Source organism: Saccopteryx leptura, chromosome 5 (genome assembly GCF_036850995.1).
Source record: "Saccopteryx leptura isolate mSacLep1 chromosome 5, mSacLep1_pri_phased_curated, whole genome shotgun sequence".
In the NCBI taxonomy this organism is placed as follows: Eukaryota; Metazoa; Chordata; class Mammalia; order Chiroptera; family Emballonuridae; genus Saccopteryx; species Saccopteryx leptura.
The window spans coordinates 123930144-123955584 of record NC_089507.1 but is presented as its reverse complement, the minus strand read 5'-3'; the positions used below and the strand labels follow the sequence as shown (position 1 = coordinate 123955584).

The following is a 25441-nucleotide window of genomic DNA, read 5'->3' as shown; positions in this document are numbered from 1 at the left end:
ATACCAGCATGTTAGGGGTTAGGATTTCTAAATATGAACTTGAGGGGTGGGAAGACAAACATTCAGTTTATAACAGCCATGAAGGAAAGCACTTTACTGCTATGTGACAGACATGGTCTATGTCAGTTGTTCTCAAAGTGTGTGCCAGGCTGCACTGGTGCGCCCTAGAAGATTTCCAGGTGCGCCCTATGGTATTCCGGAGAAATATGTGCCTGTTGGGGACCAAAAAACCAACAGGGTTTTTGGAGTTTAGATTTTTAGGGGACAGAAGTGTGGAGAATTGGCTGTAAACTGACAGTCTGCTCAACACCCCACCTCACTTGCCTGATTAGGTTGCAAAAGGCTGTTAAGCTGTGGTGCTGGATTGTTTACACTACCTCCCATGTTCCCCAGAAAGACTGGAAGCAAGTTTCTCTATCCTTTGTTTGGTGTAAAGTTAAGATGGTATGTATGGTGGGGTTTTGGATTGATGATTAAACATAAGGAATTGTTTCTTAAAGCCCTTTTGGATTTCTATTAAAGAAGAATATGTGGCAATATCTAAAAAAGTTTTGAACATTTTACTACAATTTTCAACATCCTATTAATGTGAATTAAGATTTTCTATCCTCAACAAAATTAAGAGTAAAAAGAGAGGAATTCTTCAATGTATTGATGAGGAAATGAGAGTTTGTCTTTCAAATATATACCCAAACATTGAAGAAATCACTAGGACACATCAGGCTCATGTTTCTCATAAACACAAGAATGAAAAAACTTAACACATTTGTGCCAGGGCCTGCCGAATTTACTAATCTTACTAAGAATGTATCTATATACATAAGAAGATAGCTTTTTTGGCATCTTTTAATTTTTTAACCCCTCTTTTTTATGAATTCTAAAAAGCATAACTCAAAAAATGTAACAAAAAATGTTTTTTAACATCAGAATAAATTTAACTTTGTCGTATTTATTTTGTTTATTACCATAAAAGCATGCTTGGACTTTATATATTTTTTCTTTAATATTTGACTTAATTATTATAACATATTTCTCAGAAATTTGTATATAGTGCACCTACAATTATCTGTAGGATTTTAAATGTGCCCTGACTCAAAGAGTTTGAGACCCACTGGTCTATGTCGTCATGGCAGTCTGGTCTATGTCGTCATGGCAGTCTTGCTGTTCTCGGTGACAGATCCCAGCACTGTTTTCACACTGCTGTCTTAGAATTAGGAGGACTTGAGGATGTGTTTGTTTGCTGACTGCACAGGAATTAGAAAGAGTATATTGTAAGTCATTTTATATTAGGTCAGAATTGTGTCAGGCTCTGTGGCTTCCCATGATGGGATATAAATGGACCAGGGCATCTGATGGTTTCATTAGTAACCATCATTCATTACTTCAATAATGAACTGCTCATTACTGGAGAAGTCACCTAAACATCCTGTCTCTAGACTCACTGGTCCATTCCTATTCCACATCTCTCAGTGACCCTATAACTATATTGCGTAGGATAAACTCCAAGGATTAGGCTGGGAAACAAATTTTCCCTGAAGAGGCTTTGGCTTTGGGAAGTCAGAGATGCCTGTAGACACACGGCGCTCCACCACCCAGGCTCAAGGAGTCATTTCCAAACCTGTGTTCTCTGGGTATTCCTGTTTTAATGCATCTTGGACTGCTGGACTTTGCCTTGCTGTCCTCTGCTTCCTCCATCAGGGAGGTCCTGCTCATTCCTGAGACTCAGGCAGTCTAGACACTTTCTTAAACATGTCTTCTCTAGACCTTCCAACCTAAACGAGTCTTCCTTTTCCTGTGCTTCCCAATACACCAGTCACATGGGATTCTTGTTTCTGCTCTCAGGTGTCTCCTAAAGAGCCTCTGTGAGAGGGGGGACTGTGAGTGTTTTTCAGGGGTGATCTGTCCCTAATCCACACCAGATTCCCAGTTCCCAGCACATAGTGGCTGCTCTGTTGAAGTCTGTCAGTGAGTCAAAATCAAGCAACAATTTTGTAATCACAGAGCTATTTCTTAACATTCTGAGCCCTGCTTGAATGATGCTAAGTATTCTAGAAGGTGTTTCTCAAAAGTGCAAGCAAATTTATTTCTGGTATTGCATTGCTGCAATATACAACACTGTGGCTGAGAAAAAATCAGAACAATAACCGAAAGTCATTATGACCCTAGTCACTTGTGTGGATTACCTCTGGATTCATAGCCTGAGATGTTATCTGCAGAGTTCTTCCCTGATTATATTAGACTTATGACTATTTCCAAGCCTTTTTGAAAAAGCAGAAATTATATTTCCTGAATCTAAACCCCTTGCCTTTTCAGGTACGTTAAGATGAGATTACCACAGCAAGTTCTTTTGAGAAGAATAATTCCACAAAATGTTTATTGGTTCCTATGAGTTTTTGAGATATAAAATCAGATACCCAGACTCCAACTGCATTATCCTCATTGGGCTCACAGACTGCTCTCCTGCACAGCAGAGATGCTTTGTGGAATCGGAATGATTGGCTGGCTTTATTTCTTATATTCCCTGAAGGTCTTAAAACCATAACTTCCTCTAAAACATGCTCAGTGACTTACATCATCGTGATTTGGGCTAACATAAATGCTGTTTTTCTTATTGTACCATTATTGTTTCTACTGTTTTCTTGTTAAGGGTAGAAATAGGTGAGGAAAAAATATAGCCTGTTTTACTCATTAATGAGTCAGAGGAAGAGTCACTGCTACTTCTAATTATCAGGGTTAATGTCAGGATCTCTAACAAGAAAACATATTTATATGAAGAGAGCTATATGTGTTGCCAAATTGTACAAAGGTAGGAACATTTTCATGACTGTATTTCCTGCCCCTACATACCCGGGTCCTATGACCTGGGACTCTTTGTCATCTGGTGGGAGTTTTTTTTGTGTGTGAATATATTAAGAATATTTTTGTAAACCATGAGGCAAAACACATCTTTGGGGATAAATATTAACAATCTGCTCAACTTGTAGCTTTGCTTCTTTTTGATAGCACCTGCTCTGTCACTGTGGGATGAGCAAAGGTGACTGCCTCCTCCAAGAACATCACCGGCTCTCAGAGGACAGCATGATCATGATGGAATCATGAGACAGTCGGGCTGGGGCCAAGGGTTCATGCAGGTGGGTAGTGGGAAAGGTCTGAACTTGTCTCTTCCCATCCCCAATGAGATCACTTTCAGGTCAGGCTCAGGTTTTGAAAGGCTCCCTGATTCCCTGCCCTCTCACTAAAACAGAGGAGATTACCAAAATCCTCGTCCTTACCAAAATCCTGCCACCCTCTCAGACACCTTACTTTCTCCTTCCTCTCCCACACCTTTCTCTTTCCTTATCATCAACCTCTCCCAGTCTGCTTTTCCTTCCCACCATTACTAAATATGCTTGTGTCTCTTTTTTATCTTCACCAAACCCTCCCTCCAACTATAGCCTTATTTACTATCTCCATGTCAGCCAGAATTCCCTAAGGCATTGCTTTCACTTATTATATGTCTGCCTCCTGATTTCTCTTTTACTTCTTAACCCTCTACAATCCCGCATTGACCTTCCCACCGAAGTTGATAAGGTATTAATGATTATGAAGGTCAGCATAGACTGGCCATATAACCCCGCAGCCTCACCCCGAGAGAAACTCACCTCCCTCCCCGCTGACCGGCGCCTCAGCTGCTCTGGAGCCCAGGTACTATTTTCTCCGTCTCCGCCCGCTGCCGCTGCCACTGCACTGGTCCGAACCACCACCCTCTATTTTTACACCCCATTCTTATTTGGTCACCCAGCAGCCTCTTTTTCAGCCTTCTCCACTTTGTAGTGGGCGATCTTTTAAACACACAATAAATCATTGCATTCCTCAGCTTCAAACATGCCTATGGTTTCCCACTGCTTTTATACTAAAGCCCAAATTCCTCGACACGGCCTACGAGTCTCGGCATGGTCTGACCCTGTGACCATCAGCCTTTATACCCCCACAGTGCTTCTCCATGTCTCTCTGCATCCAGCCACACCAGCTTTCTTTTCACAGATGGATCAGACTCTTTCCCACCACAGGCCCTTTGCATAAGCTATATCTTCACCTACACTTCCCTAACAAATCATTAGTCACCCTTCAGGCCTCACTGTAAATGTCACTTCTGGGGAAACCTCTCATTACCCCTGAAACTAGTTCTGTGTCCCTCATTACATGCTTTCATAGTTTCTCTTTCTGAGCATTTGTCCTTCATAACAACCCCCTTCTTTGAAAGGCAAGCAGGGAATGGGTCTGGCTTACTCATTGCTGTCTCCCTAAAGCTAGGAATGATGTACAGCATGCTAGAGATACCCAATAAACATCAGTGAGAAGGAAATGAAAATGAATAAGATTAGTATGCACAACCCACTAATTGCATACAGGTAATGGTGAGCCATTGAAAGCATTAGTGCATGCAGAGACAAAGGGAAAGTGTGGTGTATAGTATTACTGTGGGAATCCTGTGGGAGTCTGGGGGCACCTGAAATACTGAGGTTATCATGGAATGGACCAGACATGGAATAATAAGGGCAAGGAATAGAAAGGTGCCAATAGGAATGGAGAGAAAAAATTCTAGCATTTAATAACTAAATGTAGCCTGACCAGGCAGTGGTGCAGTGGATAGAGCGTTGGACTGGGATGTGGAAGGACCCAGGTTCGAGACCCCAAGGTCGCCAGCTTGAGCGCGGGCTCATCTGGCTTGAGCAAAAAGCTCTTCAGCTTGGACCCAGGGTCACTGGCTCCAGCAAGGGGTTACTCGGTCTGCTGAAGGCCCGCGGTCAAGGCACATATGAGAAAGCAATCAATGAACAACTAAGAAGTCGCAATGCGCTACAAAAAAAAAACCTAATGATTGATGCTTCTCATCTGTCTCCATTCCTGTCTGTCTGTCCCTGTCTATACCTCTGACTCTCTCTCTCTGTCTCTGTAAAAAATAAATAAATAAATAAATAAATAAATAAATAAATAAATAAATAAATGTATTTGGAAGTGTGTAGGGAACATGTAGATTCAGAAATTAGGGTTTGGTGGTTTTTGAAAGAATAAGAAATTAAAAAATGAAAGCTGAGTGTCAGAGGAAGCTAATGATGTCAGGTCAATCCGTTGTCACGGGGACGGCCAGGACTGCAAAGAAGAATGCCACGTCGCCTGACAAGCAGAAGTCATATTCCAAAGGCTGTCCACATACCTTTCCCAAATCGCGACTATCTGCCAGGAAAGGGCAGTGAAACTCTGGTTTATGCAGATAACTTTCTCAGCAGGTAGTCTCCTTCCCTTCAGGGGGAACCGAGTGAGGCCAGACCACATTTCATACCCAGCCAGGGCCACGTCACCATTGGGTGGGAACAGGGGGCTGCATTCTTCCAGGGAAATTGCCTGAGACTGTAAGCAGACTGGCAAGTCCCCGGGCATTGGGCATCGTAACCTCCCTCCTGCTGGCATCTCCTCTAGCTGCCACCGGTTTCTGACAGGTGGCCTAGAACAAAGGGCAGTGAGCCCCAGACAACAATGCAATGATGTGTGAATGTGGGTTACAGCCTGGTAGACTTTGCTTTTCTGGGCCAAGGGGAAAGCACGCATGATGAGTAAGTCGCATGGGAGTCTGTGGAAACAAGAGCAGAGGGGAATGCCGGGGGTCTAGGACTGGAGGAGAGAGCCGCCAAAGGGTGCGGTCTCACCAGTGTGCCGGGGACGGCCCCATTTGCCTAACTTAAACTAAGAGGAAAAATAAAGAGTGATATTAGACTACAAAACATAAAGGAAGAAGATGGCCTGAAATGAGGAACTGAAATTTGCAAAAACCCTAATAGAGAAGAAACTGATACTGTTTGGTAGTAAAGCCAGCTGAGGCCCTGAATGGAAGGTTCCGGAAGCAGGGAAATGTCTGCCCAGCTTATCTACAGAGACCAGAGGCCCAACCAAGTTAAGGTCCCAGAGCACTCTAGTGAAACAAGATAGGTGCCAGGGAACTTTCTCTGAGTTCCGGGTGGTGGGGGTACAGACAGGGATGGGTATGCAGAATGGGTTTAAGTTGGACTCCACAGGGTCAGTTTTTGTTCAGATTCCAGACCATTCAACTGTCTGATAGAGAATAGCTTGTAATTCTCATCTGTTTGTGTGTCTATGTAAGAAAGGGAGACATACAAAGAAAGAAGCCCTGAGCTAGAATTTGTCCAGGTCCACCTTGGCAGGGGTTTAAAGTCACACTGCATCCACTTTAGTCCAACGTGGTTGGAAAAACAACAGCAAAGCAAACTTTAAAACTCTCTAGTCCTGCTCCTGCAGTCCACCTTACTTAGGCAAACCCCTTTCCCAGTTCTCAGGAGGGGAAAAGAAGGCCTTTTTGTTACACACTGCAGATGTTATAAATCTGAGACTTGATTTGATTTACTTGTGCCTTTGCTTGCCTGTTAAAAGGGTATGTGTGTTGTTAGGACAAACCTTTTATTTTTCCTTCTCTCCTGTCTTTATTCTAGCAATCAATCTGCAAGACTTTGTGTCTTATTTCAGTGGTCTTCCAATTTTTTAGGCTTTTTTTTTTTATCACTTCACCATGAAACAGGCATATGGGGTTACTATTATGGTAGTTATGTTGGTAACAACCCCAAAATTGTTACTCTATTTGGCTAGTAAGCTCCAAGGGCAGCAGGGTGCACATCTGCTTCACGGACTAAGAATAAAAGGTTTTCCTACAGATGGCAGCCTTTGGGGTGTATGTTCTCAGGTCCCCAGAGAGAATGCTCTGTAACTGGCCATACTAAGTGAGGAGGCAGCAGAGCACACTAGGAATGTGGAGAGGGTGAACTTCCCCAAATATAGTCCATACTTCGGGCCAAAAAATTATCCACAAAAAAATGACTACAAAATAAAAATAACTGAATGTTGCCAGATTATAGTATATCATTCTCAAGTCTATCTTCTGATTCTCAACTTTTACAGTAAATAGGATATGTTTTTGCTCAGTGTCTTACATAAGGCAGGCACTTAATACATAAAGTGAATGTTGCTTTTAGCAAAACTGTCATTAAGTTTGTGTCCTGGCCCAGTTTAAGAGAGGTGCCTTAAAGGCAAGACTATCATTAACTCTTCTCTTCCCAAACTATTTGAAGAGAATATCAATTCTATAATGAGGAATATATTTTCAATACAGTAGTACACTTGTATTACTTAAATCTAAATAATCCTAGATATTTTGCTTCTACGTTTTTTCCCATTTAGTGTCAGTTTTAGGGAAATACTTTTATGACATTTTCCTTATAAAATGGGCTCTAAGAAAAGAAATTTTCTGCTGTATAACCTTGTTATTAGCTGATATAAGGAAACATATGCAAAAACTATGTCTATAGGACAATGGGGTGAGTGTTTTGTATCAGGAACTTCTCAGCCATTGTGTTGAATACTTTAGCTCTGCTAACAAGCATTCTTTTTAAGCTTTAATGGTTTTTATTTTTTTAAAAAACCAGTATGTTCCACAGGTTAATATTGCTCAAAAGAACTAAAACAACAAACTTCAATTTGTTCGCTCAAATCACAGTAACAGTCAAGGTCAAAATACAGTCACAGCTTGAAGAAAACAGCATCACTGTGTTAATAGCACTTATTCCTGCAGAAACCCCGCTGATGGGCCAGCTGGGAGGGGACGGCCAGCACTCAACGGGAACACAGTCTGTGGTTTTTTCTCCAGTGGTTAACAGTGGGGTTTTCTGATATGTTTATAAATTACTCATGAAATCCTTTAGTACATTTAATATGGTGAAAGGTTTTGTTATATGTTCAAGTATTTGAACCCTGTTTCTGCACATGCTCAGGAAACCGCCACACATTTGTTCATGTGGAAATATGTGGGCACCAGAGGATGCTTAGATTCAGGATGTGGATGTGATTTTCAAGACGTTTGCAATTTTCATTTATTCATGTTTTGGTTGCAAATTATTCTTACAGTGCTTGGGAACTGATTATAACAAATTGAAGGCTATAGTCATCAAAGTATTCTGAAACAAATCAGTGATTCAAATATACTGATGTGAATATTAGATTGAGCCATATGAAATTGCTATCGTTAAAATTATTTTGCCCATAAAAATAACAATTCCAAGCCCTGGCCGGTTGGCTCAGTGGTAGAGCGTCAGCCTGGCATGCAGAAGTCCCGGGTTCGATTTCTGGTCAGGGCACACAGGAGAAGTGCCCATCTGCTTCTCCACCCCTCCCCCTCTTCTTCCTCTCTGTCTCTCTCTTCCCCTCCCACAGCCAAGGCTCCATTGGAGCAAAGTTGGCCGTGCTGAGGATGGCTCTGTGGCCTCTGCCTCAGGCACTAAAATGGCTCTGATTGCAACAGAGCGACACCCCAGATAGGCAGAACATCGCCCCCTGGTGGGCATTCCGGGTGGATCCCAGTCGGGCGCATGCGGGAGTCTGTCTGACTGCCTCCCTGTTTCCAACTTCAGAAAAATATAAAAATAAATAAATAAATAAATAAATAAATAAATAAATAAATAAATAAATAACAATTCCATAATGTCTAGCATAAAATTTTTCACTTGGAAATTGGTCATATTGTGCTTTGAATTGTGTATTGTTTTGTTTTGCTTTTTCCTTTTGTACCTGTAAATTTTTCATAATAATTTATTTACCGTAGGTATTGAATTCTTTGCTTAAAATGTAGTTCATTTAGGGAATGAGGAATGGGAAGTGACTATTAATAAGTATGGAATTTCATTTTTGGGTGATAGATGATTTTTGTATACAGTATACAGCTTTATGTCTACCATACACAAAAATACTGAATTGTATATTTTAAGAGGGTCAACTTTATTATATATGAGTTATATATCCATGAAAAATTATCTGTGGGTATACTGATTAGGAAAAAAGAAATAAAACTGTCTTTGTTTGCAGATGACATGATCATCTATGTAGAAAAATCTGAAAGAACCAAAATAATAATTCTAGAACTAACAAGAAATTATAATTTTGCAAGGATGCAAAATACAAGGTAAATATACAAAAGTCAGTTGCTTTCCTGTATACCAGCAATGAACACTTGGACTACTTAGGTAAAAGTCTAACAATATATAAAAGATCTATATGAGGAAAACTACAAATTCTGATGAAAAAAATAAAAAAGATAAATAAATGTAGAGATACTCTTGTTTATTGAAGACTCAATATTGTCAAAGTGTCAGCTCTTCACAACTTGATCTATAAATTCAATGAAATTCCAATCAAAATTCTAGCAAGTTTGTTTATGGATATCAACAAATTGATTCCAATGTTTATAGTTTATATGGAAAGGCAAAAGATCAAGAATAAGCCAACACCTTACTGAGTGAAAAGAACAATGTTGGAGGACAGTGTGGTGACCAATAAACAACAAGTGCTGGTGAGGATGTGGAGAAAAGGGGACCCTCCTGCAGTGCTGGTGGGAATGCAGACTGGTGCAGCCTCCGTGGAAAACAGTATGGAGATTCCTCAAAAAATTAAAAATCGAACTGCCTTTTGACCCAGCTATCCCACTTCCAGGAACATATCCTAAAAATACCAAAACACTAATTCAAAAGGAGAAATGCACCCCATGTTCATTGCAGCATTGTTTACAATAACCAAGATCTGGAAATAGCCCAAGTGTCCATCAGTGGATGAGTGGATTAAAAAGCTGTGGTACATTTGCACAATAGAATACTACATGCCATAAAAAAGAAGGAAATCTTACCTTTTGAGACAGCATGGATGGATCTGGAGATTATTATGGTAAGTGAAATAAGCCAGGCAGAGAAAGACAAATATCGTATGATCTCACTCATATGTGGAATCTAATGAACACAATAAACAGAGAAACTATATATATATATTGCATAGATACAGACAACAGGGTAGAAATAGCCAGATGAAAAGGGGTTGACAGGGAGACATGCTGGGGGAATAGGGTGGAAAGAGATGGCATGGGGAATGGGGTCACGATGCGGTGTGTAGACAGTGTTTTACTGAGTGGAGCACTTGAAACCATGTCAACACAATAAATTAAAAATTAAAATTAAAAGAAATTTCAAGCTATCCTAAAAAAAATAAAAAGATAATGTGGTATTGGCAAAGAATAGACAAATAGATCAATGAGGCAGAATGAAGAGCCCATAAATGGACCTATATAATTATAGTCAATTAATCTTTGACCAAAGAGCAGAGACAATATAATGAAGAAACAGGTGGTACTGGAACAACTAGACATTCACATAGATAAAAATGAATCCAGACACAGACTTGACACCCTTCACAAAAATAATTCAAAATGGATCATAGACCTAAACATAAGAGGCAAAATAGTAAAACTCCTAGAAAATAATATAAAAGAAAATCTATGACCTTGTATTTGGCAATGGCTTTTTAGATACAGCAACACATGATCCACAAAGAAACAATTATCAAGTTGGACTTTATTAAAATTAAAAACTTCTGCTGTCTGAAAGATACTGCCAAGAGAATGAGAAAACAAGCCACAAAAAATATTGTCAAAAGTCATATCTGTTAAAAGACTGTTACTCAAAATATACAAAGAACTCTTAAAACTCAATAATAAGAAAACAAACAATGCAGTTAAAAAATGAGAGAAAAATTTGCACAGACACATGGCCAAAGAAGATATACAAATGTTAAATAGGCATGTGAAAAGATGTCACCCATCACATACCATTAGGGAACTGCAAACTAAAAGCAATGAGCTACCACTATACACCCGTATTAGTATGGCAAAAGTCCAAAACACTGACAGCACCAAATGCTGGTTAAGATGTAGAACACCAGGAACTGTCAGTCACTGCTGGGAGAAATGCAAAATGGTATTGCCACATTAGAAGACAGTTTGGTAGACATACTCCACACCATCTAGCAGTGTTCTCCTTGGCGTTTTCCCAAATGAGTTGAAAAGTTTGTCCACACAGAATCCTGCACATGGACTTTTATAACAGCTCAAATCATAATAACTAAAACTTGGAAGCAACAAAGATGTCCTTCAGTGGGCAAATGAAAAAACAGTGGTATGTCCAAATAATGAAATATTACTCAACACTAAAAAGAAATGAACTTTCAAATGGTAAGAAGACATGGAGAAAACTTTAATGTCACTAGTGAAAGAAATCAATATGAAAAAGCTACACACCATATAATTTCGATTATATGACATTCTGGGAAAGGTAGAACTATCAAGACAATAAAGATATCAGTGGTTTCCAGCCATTGGGAGAAAAGAGGATGAATAAGCAAATCACAGAGGAGTTTTAGGGCAGCGACACTATTCTGTATGACACTATAATAGTGGGTAATTATACATTTGTCCAAATGCATAAAATGTGCACCACCAAGAGTAAACTAAAATGTAAACTATGGACTTTGGGTGATAATGATTTGTCAATGCAGGTTCGTGGATTGTAACGAATGTCTCACTCTGACGCCAATGTTGACAGTGGGGGAAGCCATGAGTGGGGCAGGAGAGGGATGTGTGAGACCTCTGTACTTCCTGCTCAATTTTGCTGTGAACCTCACTGCAATAAAAAATACAGTCTATTTTTTAAAATGTACTGTAGCCAGACAGAAAAACAAGAAACTTGATTTTTTTAATTAGTAAACCAACATTTTGTTAAGGTTGCTGTGTATTTCACTTTGCCCCGTGGAGAATCTTGCATGGAATAATCTAAGGCAGGGGTCGGGAAACTTTTTGGCTGAGAGAGCCATGAGTGCCACATATTTTAAAATGTAATTCCATGAGAGCCATACAACAACCCGTGTACATTACATATTATCTAATAAAAATTTGGTGTTGTCCTGGAGGACAGCTGTGATTGGCTCCAGCCACCCGCAACCATGAACATGAACGGTAGGAAATGAATGGATTGTAATACATGAGAATATTTTATATTTTTATGTTATTATTTTTTTATTAAAGATTTGTCTGTGAGCCAGATGCAGCCATCTAAAGAGCCACATCTAGCTCGCGAGCCATAGGTTCCCGACCCCTGATTTAACGGGTTCACCTAAGGTATATTTCTATCTTTAAGTTTTTAGAATAGTTTTTTACTTGGAATTTTATGAAGACACCAAAGAAAATGTTAAAAATTACTAACTCATCCCATCATAGGTGGGTTGGTTCACATTACTCTGTATCACAACAGGTGGTGAAATCATTTGCTCATGAAAAGGCAGGTGTGGTGGTTCATCCATAAGAGCATTCAGAACACCCAGTAAGAATCCCATGTTAAGGCAGGGAAGAGGGAAGAAAAGAGAGATGCTACAGGAAGGTTCTGGAAGCCTGAAAGTATCAGGTTTGACCTCTTATCCTAAGGCAGGCTGTTTTATCTACCAGGTGTGAGCAACTGTGTAACCATAGAGACTGTTTATAACAAAAGAAAATCACACATCTTCAGAAAAATACTAACCTCTATTGAGGTAGAGACTGAAATACTAGGATTACCTCACAACCAAATGTATCATATTTAGGTGACAAAAACAGATAAGGACACATGATATTTATGTTAATGTTATTAACTAGCATTCAATGATTGAAGGGTTCTTTTTTAAATTTGTTTATTGATTTTAGAAAGAGAGGACAGGGAGAGATAAACAACAATCTGTTCTTGCATGTGCCCTGACCGGGGTTCAAACCCACAACTTTTGTGTATCAGGACGATGCTCCAACCAACCATACTATCTGGCAAGGGCAATGACTGAAGGGTTCTTAAGCTTCAAAAGATATAGTGGGCTGCATGGTAAATAACAGCTGAAGGGAAAGGAAAAAATGAGGTACTTTTAGTTTTAGAAGATGTTAACAAAATACATCTTTAAAGTTATTTTCCAGAATGCCTAGCTTACATCCATTTTGAAATAAATGTTAATAGAAAAGAAACCTTTAAGCCAACTAAAGTTTAGAAAAATGAGGAGTAGAAATTCCAAATATAAGGTGACAGAAAATGATTTGACTTTGGTTGATGGGCACACAACACAATCAACAGTTCAAATGCTATGGAAATGTTTACCTGAAACCTATGTACTCTAGTTGATCAATGTCACCTCACTCAATTTAATTTCTAAAAAAAAATCACTATATATATATATAAAGAAATAATGTTTTACTAATGCAATTGCCTTTTTATGGAATGATAAAATTAAAGGATAAGGGGAATGCAACAGATGTAATATACCTGAATGCTAAAGAAGCAGTAATTGCTGTGTAACTGTGTTTTACCCCATAGGTCAGCTCAAACTTGCCAAGATTTAAATATGTCTCCTAGATTAAAAAGTACATGAGAATCTAAGCAACATCCAATGATGAATCACAGAGAAGACTGAAGAAAAAGCAGAATGATCTCAAAATAATTTTACTTGTCACTCTTTTCATTAATGATCTGAGAACTAGGATCAACATCATGAGAACAACAAAACAAACAAAACATTTCTGTGGATGTTTAAATTATTTAATGTCACAAACAGAAAGAAACTTATACAGTCCTTTGTCTACCTTTCCAGTTGCCTTTTCCTTTTTCATTGTGATGACTACCTTGTCTTATATAGCTAGTTGAATATAGAAGTTAATTTCTTAACTTCTCAGTTGAATTGTGGGTTTTTTTAAAAAAAAAAAACATGCTTAAGTTAACTGGGTCTGTTGCTAAGCAGGATTTACACTGATCCACAGTTTTTTTGTTTGTTTGTTATTTTAATAAATAAATTTTTATTTTAATGGGGTGACATCAATAAATCAGGGTACATACATTCAAAGAAAACATTTCCAGGTTATCTTGTCATTTAGTTCTGTTGCATACCCATCACCTGAAGAGAGATCGTCCTCCGCCACCCTCCATCCAGTTCTCTCTGTACCCCTTCCCCTCCCCCTCTCCCTCCTTCCCTCCCCCCACCCCCCAAAACCACCACACTCCTGTCCATGCCTCTTAGTCTCGCTTTTATGTCCCACCAATGTATGTAATCCTGCAGTTCCTGTTTTTTTCTGATTTGATCCACAGTTTTATGGTGTCTGTTTGGCTGCCACCTTTTGTTGTTATTCTCTTTTTCTGTTAACTGTAGTGGAGAAAACCAGCAGAATGGCGAACAGATGGAAACTGGGGAACAGACAGAAAGTAAGCTAGGGCAGATCTGAAATCAACAGAAATCCAGAAGGACATTCAGGGGGAAATGAAGGGTTCATTTCCAAAGAGAGGAAGTAACCTAAAAGTTAAAGGAATAATGATGACTAAAATGATTGATCCAGGAATAAAGCAAGTACTTAGGTTAGAACAATGCAAGTTTTAGTTTCTTCAAAGTGCATATTAAAAATGAGGTAATTTGATAGCCAACATCCAAAATCTATTTTTATATTATTCTTTCTGATATGACATAATTTTAGTAATATTTTTCTTTATGCATTCTTATAAATTAAGTATTCAGTTTTTGTAGCTACAATGGGTATTGTATTAGTATTTTCAGTGACACATTAATAATGTATGCCAAAAATGGTTGTTTATACCAGTAGTTATTTTTTATGTTAGCTATTCGGTGCAAAATACAATTCTTACACGTTATGGGAACATAAACTTCATAGTCATGTCATTTCTATGCAGAAGCCAAATATGAGCAAAGGAATCACATTCTATATTAATCTTCCAAAGATTGGTTATGAGTAACCCAAGTGATTGTATTACAGTTTAATTAATGGAATAAGAAGGAATACATATCTTCAGTATTGCCTGATAAAAGTAATTTTCTCATGGCAAGATATGCCCAGTGAAAAACGATGAAAAAGTTCTGCTGGGATGGCTTTTGTCTATTTTAATAATGCAATCTTCTCTTCTATGCCCTAAAGCTATATTTTGGGCATTCATCTTTGGGGGTGGAAAATACTTGCTTCTTCAGGTTTAAGGAAGTAGATCTCATTGAACTAGAAAAAAATAGTATCTAAAATACCATAAATTATTTTTTGATTTGTGAAATGTAAATAGTCATCATAACACACAAGTGGAGCAACATTAGTTTCAATGATTTTACCCGACCTTTGTCTCTTTTGCACAAATACTTGTCCTTTACTTGTAATATTATGGAAATTTTTCTAGGCAGAACAAAATCAGAGGGGTATATTCATGGAGAAAATAATTTTAGATGAAAATAATTTACAATTTACTTGAGAGGGTTGGTATTTTTTATGGTTTATTTTGGGTAGTAATGGACATTTCCCACAACTAGTTAATATTTTCTGACAACAAATGCAATGAAAGAAAGCAAGATGTCACTACATATACAGAAGTACCATGAGGTAAGATATGTTTAAAAGTAAAACAAACTGTGGGGTCTTTCATTGTCTTCCACTATAGTATGGTTGGTCAGCATCACCAAGTCTTTCTAGACTCTGTATCTGTAGCTGGTTGGTTTCGTTGATCAGGAACAGACAGCTTTGAGGCCAGAATGTTTGACTTCTGTGTAGACTAAGTGACTTTATTTTGGATTGTATGCTCAGATCTATACCTTGGTATCATGGGTTGAATAGTGTTCCCCGCAGCACCTCAGAATGTGGTGACCTCATTTGGAAATAAGGTCTTTGCAGATGTAATGAAGATGAGTTCATAATAGATTAGGTTTGGACCTAAATCCAGTGACCCTGTTCTTAGAAGAATAGAAGAGGAAGAACACAGAGACACACAGAAGAGAAGGCCATGCAAAGACCAAAGATACAGAATAGATAAAAGATAAAAGAATGCCAAAAAAGGGGGGGATAGGGAGCGATCTCCGAGCGAGGCAGCAAGATGGACGCGGGATTCTTTCGCGGAACAAGTGCAGAACAGGATAATCGGTTCAGGAACAAACAGAAGAAGCTACTGAAGCAGCTGAAATTTGCAGAACGCCTAGAAAAAAAGGTAGATATGAGCAAAGTAAATTTGGAAGTTATAAAGCCTTGGATAACAAAACGAGTAACAGAAATCCTTGGGTTTGGCCCTGGCCGGTTGGCTCAGCGGTAGAGCGTCGGCTTGGTGTGCAGGAGTCCCGGGTTCGATTCCCGGCCAGGGCACACAGGAGAAGCGCCCATCTGCTTCTCCACCCTTCCCCCTCTCCTTCCTCTCTGTCTCTCTCTTCCCCTCCCGCAGCCAAGGCTCCATTGGAGCAAAGATGGCCGGGGCGCTGGGGATGGCTCCTTGGCCTCTGCCCCAGGCGCTAGAGTGGCTCTGGTCGCGGCAGAGCGAGGCCCCGGAGGGGCAGGGCATCCCCCCTGGTGGGCAGAGTGTCACCCCCTGGTGGGCGTGCCGGGTGGATCCCGGTCGGGCGCATGCGGGAGTCTGTCTGTCTCTCCCCGTTTCCAGCTTCAGAAAAATACAAAAAAAAAAAAAGAAATCCTTGGGTTTGAAGATAATGTTGTGATTGAGTTTATATTCAACCAACTGGAAGTGAAGAATCCAGACTCCAAAATGATGCAAATCAACCTGACTGGGTTTTTGAATGGAAAAAATGCTAGAGAATTTATGGGAGAACTGTGGCCCCTGCTCCTAAGTGCACAAGAAAACATGGCCGGAATTCCCTCTGCTTTCCTAGAACTGAAGAAAGAAGAAATAAAACAGAAACAGACTGAGCAAGAAAAGTTGGCATCTATGAAAAAACAAGATGAAGACAAAGATAAGAGGGATAAGGAAGAAAAAGAAAGCAGCAGAGAAAAAAGAGAGAGGTCACGAAGCCCTCGAAGACGCAAATCCAGATCCCTTTCCCCTAGAAGACGATCTTCCCCTGTCAGGAGAGAGAGAAAGCGCAGTCATTCTCGATCTCCCCGTCACAGAACCATCACAGTCCTTCAGAACCATCAGCAAAAGTAAAAGAATCTTCAGTACAAGAGGCCACTTGTACTAGTGACATCCTGAAAGTTCCCAAGCTTGAACCTGTACCGGAACCTAAAGAACTTTCTCCAGAGAAAAATTCTAAACAAGAAAAGGAAAAGGACAAGACCAGACCACGACCCCGGTCACGCTCCAAATCCAGATCCCGGACACGTTCCAAATCCAGATCCCAGTCACGTTCCAAATCCAGATCCCGGACACGTTCCAAATCCAGATCCCGGTCACGTTCCAAATCCAGATCCCGGACACGTTCCAAATCCAGATCCCGGACACGTTCCAAATCCAGATCCCGGTCACGTTCCAAATCCAGATCCCGGCCACGTTCCAAATCCAGATCCCGGCCACGTTCCAAATCCAGATCCCGGACACGTTCCAAATCCAGATCCCGGACACGTTCTCGCTCCCCTTCTCATCCTCGACCCCGACGGCGCCACAGACCCAGATCAAGACCATCCTCACCTGGAAGGCGGCCCTCTCTTCGAAGAAGAACTCCGCCAAGACGAGTGCCTCCTTCACCCCGGCTCGGAAGGAGCAGATCTCCAGTGAGGCGAGGAAGGCGCTCATAAGCATCCTTGTCTGGGAGTAGTTCCTCCTCCTCTTCGTCTCATTCCCGGTCACCACCAAAGAAGCCTCCTAAGAGGACATCCTGCCCCCCTGAAAAGCGCGGAGGTTGTCTCCTTCGGCAAGTCCCCCAAGGCGACGGCACAGGCCATCGCCCCAGCAACTCCTCCACCAAAAACTCGTCATTCCCCAACACCCCAGCCGTCAAACCGAACAAGGAAAAGCCGTGTTTCTGTTTCTCCAGGGAGAACTTCAGGTAAAGTGATAAAACATAAAGGTACAGAAAAAAGAGAGTCCCCTTCACCAGCACCCAAGCCTAGAAAAGTAGAGTTATCTGAATCAGAAGAAGATAAAGGTGGCAAAATGGCTGCAGCAGACTCTGTGCAGCAGAGACGTCACTATAGACGACAGAACCAGCAGTCCTCGTCTGGTTCTGGCTCCTCCTCTTCCTCAGAAGATGAGCGACCCAAGAGGGCCCATGTGAAGAACGGTGAGGTAGGCAGGCGGCGGAGACATTCACCTTCCCGGAGTGCCTCTCCATCACCTCGAAAGCGCCAGAAAGAGCCTTCCCCTCGGATGCAGGTGGGAAAGCGATGGCAGTCGCCAATGACTAAAAATGGTAGACGGAGAAGTCCCTGCCCCCACCCGCCAGACGGCGATGTTCTCCCTCTCCTGCTCCACCTCCTGGACGACGTAGGTCCCCCACACCACGACGACGGACTCCTCCTCCCCCACGTCGGCGATCACCTTCCCCAAGAAGATACTTTCCTCCAATACAGAGAAGATATTCTCCCTCCCCGCCTCCAAAGAGAAGAACAGCTTCTCCCCCACCCCTTCCTAAACGAGGGGCATCACCCTCTCCACCACCAAGGCGTCGGGTCTCCCATTCTCCACCTCCCAAACAAAGAAGCTCCCCACCCACCAAGAGACGTTCACCTTCACTGTCATCAAAGCAGAGGAAAGGGTCTTCTCCAAGCCGGTCTACCCAGGAGGCCCGCTCACCACAACCAAACACACGGCGTTCGCTATCACCACGGCCTCGAGCTCCTCAGACCTCCTCAAGTCCTCCGCCCATTCGAAGAGGACCATCACCATCACCCCAAAGAAGGCAGTCCCCATCTCCAAGCACTAGGCCCATTAGGAAAGTCTCCAGGACTCCGGAGCCCAAAAAGATGAAAAAAAGCTGCCTCACCAAGCCCTCAGCCTGTAAGGAGAGTCTCACCCTCCCGATCTGTCTCAAGGTCTCCTGAGCCAGTACCCCCCTCTCCTGTCCAGTCTCAGTCACCCTCTACCAACTGGTCACCAGCGGTACAGGTCAGAAAAGCTAAAAGCCCAACACCAAGCCCATCACCAGCGAGGAATTCAGACCAAGAAGGTGGTGGAAAGAAAAAGAAAGAAAAGAAGGACAAGAAACACAAAAAAGATAAAAAGCACAAGAAACACAAAAAAAAAACACAAGAAAGAAAGGCTGTGGCTGCAGCTGCTGCAGCCGCCGGAACCCCTGCCACCGTTGCTGCTCCTGCCACCACATCAGCACAGGAAGAACCAGAGGCGGAGCCAGAGACTCGGAAGGAGACTGAGAGTGAAGCTGAGGGTAACCTTGACGACCTAGAGAAGCACCTGCGGAAAAAGGCCCTGCGATCCCTGAGGAAGGCTCAAGTGTCTCTACAGTCGTAGGTGGAAATAGTTGTTAGGATGTAAATTTTATTTGGTTTGTACTCAATTCAATTTCAAAATTGCTAAAAATGTGTTTGAGCTTTAGACTATAACATTTGTTGCAATAATTGCTAGGTTGAAGTTCACCATGTAAAAAAAAAGGCATGGATTTACATTGCAAAAGGTGTCCAAGATGTATTAGTGACATTCTTTTATTGACAGCTGACATAAATTCATTTAGAGTGGAATATTTTAAGCCAAAAAAAGACCCCTTTTTAAAAAGGGGGCTTTAAATATTGCTGGCATCCTTATGGTTTCTTTAAATGCCCCTGGCTACTCCCAGAGGTTCTCTCTCTCTCTCTCTTTTTTTTTTTTTTTTTTTTTTTTTTCCTTTTTCTCATTTGAGTCTTATCACCCATTTACGTTATGATGCTTCCAACCTTGTATGGTTTGCAGTTGCCCAGAATTAAGACCACTGTTGAACTACGACAAAAGTATAAACAGTTTAATGCCACAATCTTTCCTGTTGCCTGTGGAGTCTCTGCTGAAATGAGTCAGGATTCAAACTCTAGGATGAGACAGAAAATGAAAGCATGTTGTTTGCCAGGACACTGGGGGTTAATATTGATGTGTAAGAAATTGATTTGGAACACTGGAATTTCATTCTATTCTGTTGTGGTTTTTTGTGAAGGCCATTAACTAGTCCCAGGAAGGATCCTTCAGTTACATAAATTCTGTTTCTGAAATACCATGGCTCCATTCATAATTTTGTCTTAGTCTTCCAATTGGTATATACAACTTTCCAAGCTCTTGTATTTGGAAGGCTGGAAGGGCCCAGGCTTTGAAATAGTGTCTTGTTTTCACTCTTTTTGTTTTTTTGTTGTTGTTGAGTTTTTGTGTTTTTTTTTTAAACTAAAGCTATATAAAGCTTGTGGATTAAACAGAATAAATTTCTAAATTAAAAAAAAAAAAAGAATGCCAAAAAAAAAAAATCAAGGTTTGCCAGCAATGCCAGAAGCTAGGAGAGGCAAGGGACAGACTTTCCCTCAGGACTTCCAGAAGGGACGAGCCCTGGAGGGGCTGGTTTGGGATGGTTTGGGATGGCTATAGAGTTTGGCACCTTGATCTGGGCCTTCTGGCCTCCAGAATTTTGAAAGGATAAATTCTTATTGTGTTAAGTCACCTAGTGTATAATGATTTGTTACAGCCGCCACAGGTAACTGATACACTACTAGCTTGCTCATATTTCACCTGTCACATGGACATCCAAGTGAAAATGTAGACAGGCTATGCTCATGGGTCCACCAGTGGGAAACCAACAGTATATCAGTAAGGAAAAGAATGCATCTTTGCAATTAAAAGTCATAACTAATATGCCCAAGTCCACCCCTGCTAAACAGCTATTCAGGCTCCCCACTCCATAAAAAGCATGTCCAGAACATGGAATCTCTAAATGCCCCAATAAATTCTACAATCTCAACAGTGTGAAGTCTGATGATTAAACAGGAAAAAAGCTCTTTAAGAAGCCAGATGGTTCCTCCAAGTGTGCCCTTGATTGGGAATGAGCGTTGCTGAAGATATCAGCACCCACTCAATTTGAAACAGAAAGGGAATCAGGGTCTAGGCTGGGCCTCCCCAAATGGCTCCTGACATACTCCCGTGAGCAGAGCTGGCTTCCCTCGGTCATGACCAGGAAGACCAGGAAGACCAGGAAGATAAGGACCAGGAGCCACTGCCCCAGCCGTTGGATCCTGGGTTGTGGCAACTGAGGCAATATCTAGAGAACTGGAAGCTGCTGCCTGCTGGTTCTAGGAGCACATGGCCCTTGCTCCCTCCAGACTGGAGGGCTGACCCAGGACTGTTGGCAGGGAGAGCTGTGTTCTTTGTATGGCCCGGTGGGAAATAAAAATGCTGGTCTCCAAAATGCAGTGCAAAATGAAAATGTCCCTTTGTTCAAAATTAGTAAGAAATAAGACAGCAACAGAGCATCGACAAGTAGGGGGCCGGCCCTTCTGAACTTGGGGCCCTTCTGGACTTGGGGCTCTTCTCACAGCCTGTGGAGCTGGCCTGCCCATTAGCTGGGGAGCCGTGCTGGCCTAATTCACACCTGCAGAATGGAAGCATCCTGTGCTATCACTCCTCCCCTCAGTCAGGACCAAATTAAGTCTGTGAGCATGTGTGAGACTAGCAGAGCACTGGCTGCAAGGGCATCTAAGAAACATTCTTTTCAGCTAGCCAAGCTCTACCTTGAAGGAAGCCCTCTAGAATCTAGAGTCTAGATGGATTTGGAAGAGATGCCGATTGAGCCGACCTACTGTTTCCTCCCCCATGCAAACTCCAGCCGCAAAGTTGGCTCTCGGCAAACCAGCGCACTCTCTTCCCACTCCATGGCTCTGAGACCCACCTGCTCAGTCATAGCTTTTTTGTTGTTGTTCACACCTAATGTGCAGCTGGCAGAATAACAGGCATTCCTTCTCCGTGTGAGGTGTGTGCTGGATGCTTGCCGTATGGTCGCAACCGATGGAGATTTGGTCCCCGCTCTCTGGAGTTTCCCTCAAGTGGGTGGAAATGAAAAATTAACGTGTGAACAACTAAGCAAGGTGATTTCAGGCCACTGTGACTGGGGCACATTTGCTGTACCCCCAAATACATCTCAAAAGCGTTCTCTTCCCTTGAATACTAACGGTGCCATTTTATTGCAGACAACACCCCTCTCTCACCTGATCTGTTTTTCACTCTTACCCATCCAGCTCATGCTTGGCTGTAGGGCTAGAGAAATCCTTTTGAAACATAAATCAGATCACAGACATTCCCTGCTTCGTTCACCTTACCCTTGGAAAAGTTCTAAATCTCTTCATCATTCCTATAAGACCACATACCTTCTGGTCTCTGCCCGTCTAACCCTCCCCACTTGCTCACTGTGCCACGCCAGTGTCCTTTCTGGTTTGAGGAACATGCCATGTGTCTTCTTACCTTTCTGTCTTTGAACTTACAGCTCTCATAGCTCCCTGTACAGCCCACTCCTTCTCAGCTTCCAGCATTCAGCTAGAATGTCACCTTCTCAGAAAGGTTCCCTCCAACCACCCTGTCTAGGCTGGAATCCCCTCACCACCCAGTTATTCTATAGCAGACCACCTTGCTTTATTGTCCCCAAACACTTACCACAGTCTGAAATCATCCTGTTTGTATTTTTCTAGATTTCTTTTTTCTCTCATGATGTCAGACACCTTGCTTACCTGATTCAGCCCTACGCCTTAAGCTTAGTACAGTGCCTAGAATATAGTAGCAGCTCAAGAAATATTTGATGTTCTCACTGATAGATGATGAGTAAAAAAAAAAAGTAGTTACATTTGGAGCCTAGAAAGTTGGGTCAGCATTCCTTGTTTCATAGATAAGGAAATAAACTTAAAAGCAATGGCCTGACCTGTGGTGGCGCAGTGGATAAAGTGTTGACCTGGAAATGCTGAGGTCGCCGGTTCAAAACCCTGGGCTTGCCTAGTCAAGGCACATATGGGAGTTGATGCTTCCAGCTCCTCCCCCCCTTCTCTCTGTCTTCTCTCTCTCTCTCTCTCTCTCTCTCTCTCTCTCTCTCTCTCTCTCCCTGTCTCTCCCTTCCTCTCTAAAATGAATTAAAAAAAGCAATGTTTGGGATGGCTCTGGAGTTTGGGAAATTAGAGCTGAGAGTTCAAAGTTACGGACAGTAATCAAACTAAGCAGGTCAGCTGGTCTGGAAAAAATGCAGGCTGGTTTTGGGTGAAAAGGCCAGGCTAAACACTATCCAGTGGGACAGATGATCTCACACTTGTATACAGATTGTTCTGAGAATATTCTCTTCCTGTTCACACAGTGTGAGTTCTTGCAGTGAGATCACTTAAGCAATGAGAACAGAGATTGTGTCTTTCGCCAGTGGCCACCTGTATCACCAAGTAGCTCCCTGCCTCTTATCTAAGCTCTCTGAGGTCGGAAGGTACTGGTCATTGGGAAGTGTGGCTACTGCACTTCAAGACTTTCTGTCCAGCTAACTTCTACGGCTTCCTGCCCAGCATGCGCAGGTCATGCGGCCAACGGCCAGGGTTCCTTGGGACTGAGGACGTTCCTGGATGCAAGACCTTTGGTTTCATATAAGTACCATGTGCTGACTGATTGCACCACTGGGGCTTTACAAGGACCTTTGGTTTCAAAACTGGGCAAGTCCTGGAAAAAATGGGAAAACGTAGGCACTCTTCCACCAGAAAGAAAGTGTCCAAATCATTTTTTTTCTCAAGGTCTTAATCCTGACAGCTTGCTCCAGCCATCTAATACTCCACATCCTGACTCACAGGCAGGCTTCCTTATTTTTCCTCCGGCTTCTCCCTTGATGATGTCTAAATTCTTCTGACTGTGTTATCCAACAACACCCCCATACAATCCATTTTGTCCCCTGGGAACTTGGGGTTCCACCCCCACTCCATACCACCAAGAAGCCCTCCTTACACATAGTTGGAGGACATTTGAGTGATCAGCATTTTCTTAAATATGATTAAGGTCATACTTCTGACTACACAACTCCGAAAAGCAAGCCTAAAGATTTGTCATTATCTAGTGACCCTCTATCATATAGAAGATGGGTCTGCAAACCTTTTCTGTAAAAGGCTAGGTAGTAAACATCGTAGGCTTTATGGGCCACACACAGTCTCTGTCATAATGACTGAACTTTGTCATTATAGTAGGAAAGCAGCCATAGACAATATATGAACAAACAGGTGTGGCTATCTTCCAACAAAACTTCACAAATACTGGCTGTGGGCCTGATTTGGCCCACGAGTCATGGTTGTGGACCCCTGATATAGAACATTGTTTCAGAAAACTTTGAAAAAGTTTTTATTAAGCCCCTGAAAGTTTTCTTTGTCCCACCACACAGATAGGCCATAGCTCCACATACAACTTACCCGTCTTCCACACACCCCTCTTTACTTCTTTTAATAACTGACACTGTCACTCAGCTGGCCTTATGACAGCATTTGCCCCACAAAGTAAATTTTTGCACAGAGACATTGATGTGGAAAGAAAATCACACGCGCTTACTTCTAAAAGATGTTTAAGACCAGTTTTTAATGAAAAAGTTGGGTATGGAGTTGGAGCAAATTATTAGGATAATTGAGATTAACACTGTACATGGTTAATGCTTTGTTAATGGGATTGCTAGGTTAACAGGAGAAAAACTCCCTGGAGGAGCAGCAGTGTCCCTACTGTTGAGAGGGAAGGAAATAACCCCATTATCAACAGTAGTAGGTTTTGAGATATCACTGTTTCTGTTTTTGTTTTTCAAACTAAGAAGTGTTCATCTGTGGGGGCAGAGAACAGGCCTCTGCCGCTTACATGGTACGCTCTTTTCCTCCTATGTGCAGTCGCATTTTCCTAAACTGACTAGTGTCTTCATAACATGTTTTGAAATGTGCTGTCCTCTGAAGTTTACTGTCAAACCGGAGAGGGCTGGAAAAAGAAAGAACACACTGGTAACATTTTATATTAATTTTCCAGAATGCGCTCACAAAGTTCATACCTGGAAACTGTTTAACTCAGATAAGATAGCAGGAGGTGAAGGTGAAGAGACCAGGAGGAGACAAATGGGATGAGAAGCCTGGATTTCAGCAGAATGTCCTGTGGACATTTATCTGCTCCTGGAGGTAACATGTGATTGAAACAAGGGCTGTGACAAACAGGGCACTGCCACGCTGTTGACCCGCTTCCTGGGAGTCGTCTCTGCTGCTGGGGTGCCGCAGAATAACAGGGTTGTCTGCAGAGCAGCAGCAGGGCCTGCAGGCTCATGGCTGAGCAGATAGCGCTGAGTCTAGGAAACAGAGCGCCTTAACAAGTAATACCACACCCCCTCGAATCTGTGCCTTGGTAGCGATGCCTCAGCAGGAAATCCTTCATATGTTTTCCTTCACATGTTTTCCTTCACTATAAGGCACTTCAGAGCATGAGTTCATCTTTCTGCAAACATGCTCACATTGCTGTAAAATAGCCCTGGCTGGATGATGAGAAATGTCACCTGACTTCAGAAAGATGCCTTCTCACGGAGCTAGGGGAGCAGTTACACTTCAGAATAGATATTAGTTTTGGAGAGGTTTCATTTTTCCTTTGTTGCTTACATTCTGGACTTCACGTGATTTTTTTTTAAAGGATAGACTTTTGTCTTTTTACTACTTCCCAGTAGAACTTTCATATTTGGAAAAACAAATATAAAAGAAAGATATCCCAGAGAGTTGTCCTATAGAAGAATGAAGTATATACCCTGAGGACCAAAGGAGTATATAGCTCAGATCAGGGACTTTGCTCTTAAAGAAAAAAGCAAAATTTGAAATTCAGGATTACTTTAAAAAATA

At 41.8% G+C, this 25441-nt stretch overlaps 2 protein-coding genes across 2 annotated transcripts in view; both read left to right on the top strand.

Moving 5' to 3' along the window:
• KIAA1217 (KIAA1217 ortholog) overlaps window positions 1-25441 on the top strand; it is a 561660-nt gene that overhangs the window by 70708 nt on the left and 465511 nt on the right. The gene's annotated exons all lie outside the window — the stretch shown is intronic.
• Window positions 15758-19094, top strand: LOC136405503 (serine/arginine repetitive matrix protein 1-like). Its single transcript, XM_066384986.1, is given in 8 exon segments — window positions 15758-15949; window positions 16358-16800; window positions 16803-16980; window positions 17215-17510; window positions 17513-17569; window positions 17572-17999; window positions 18041-18592; window positions 18594-19094. Coding segments are annotated over 8 exon segments (2625 nt in total). The 5' UTR covers window positions 15758-15779.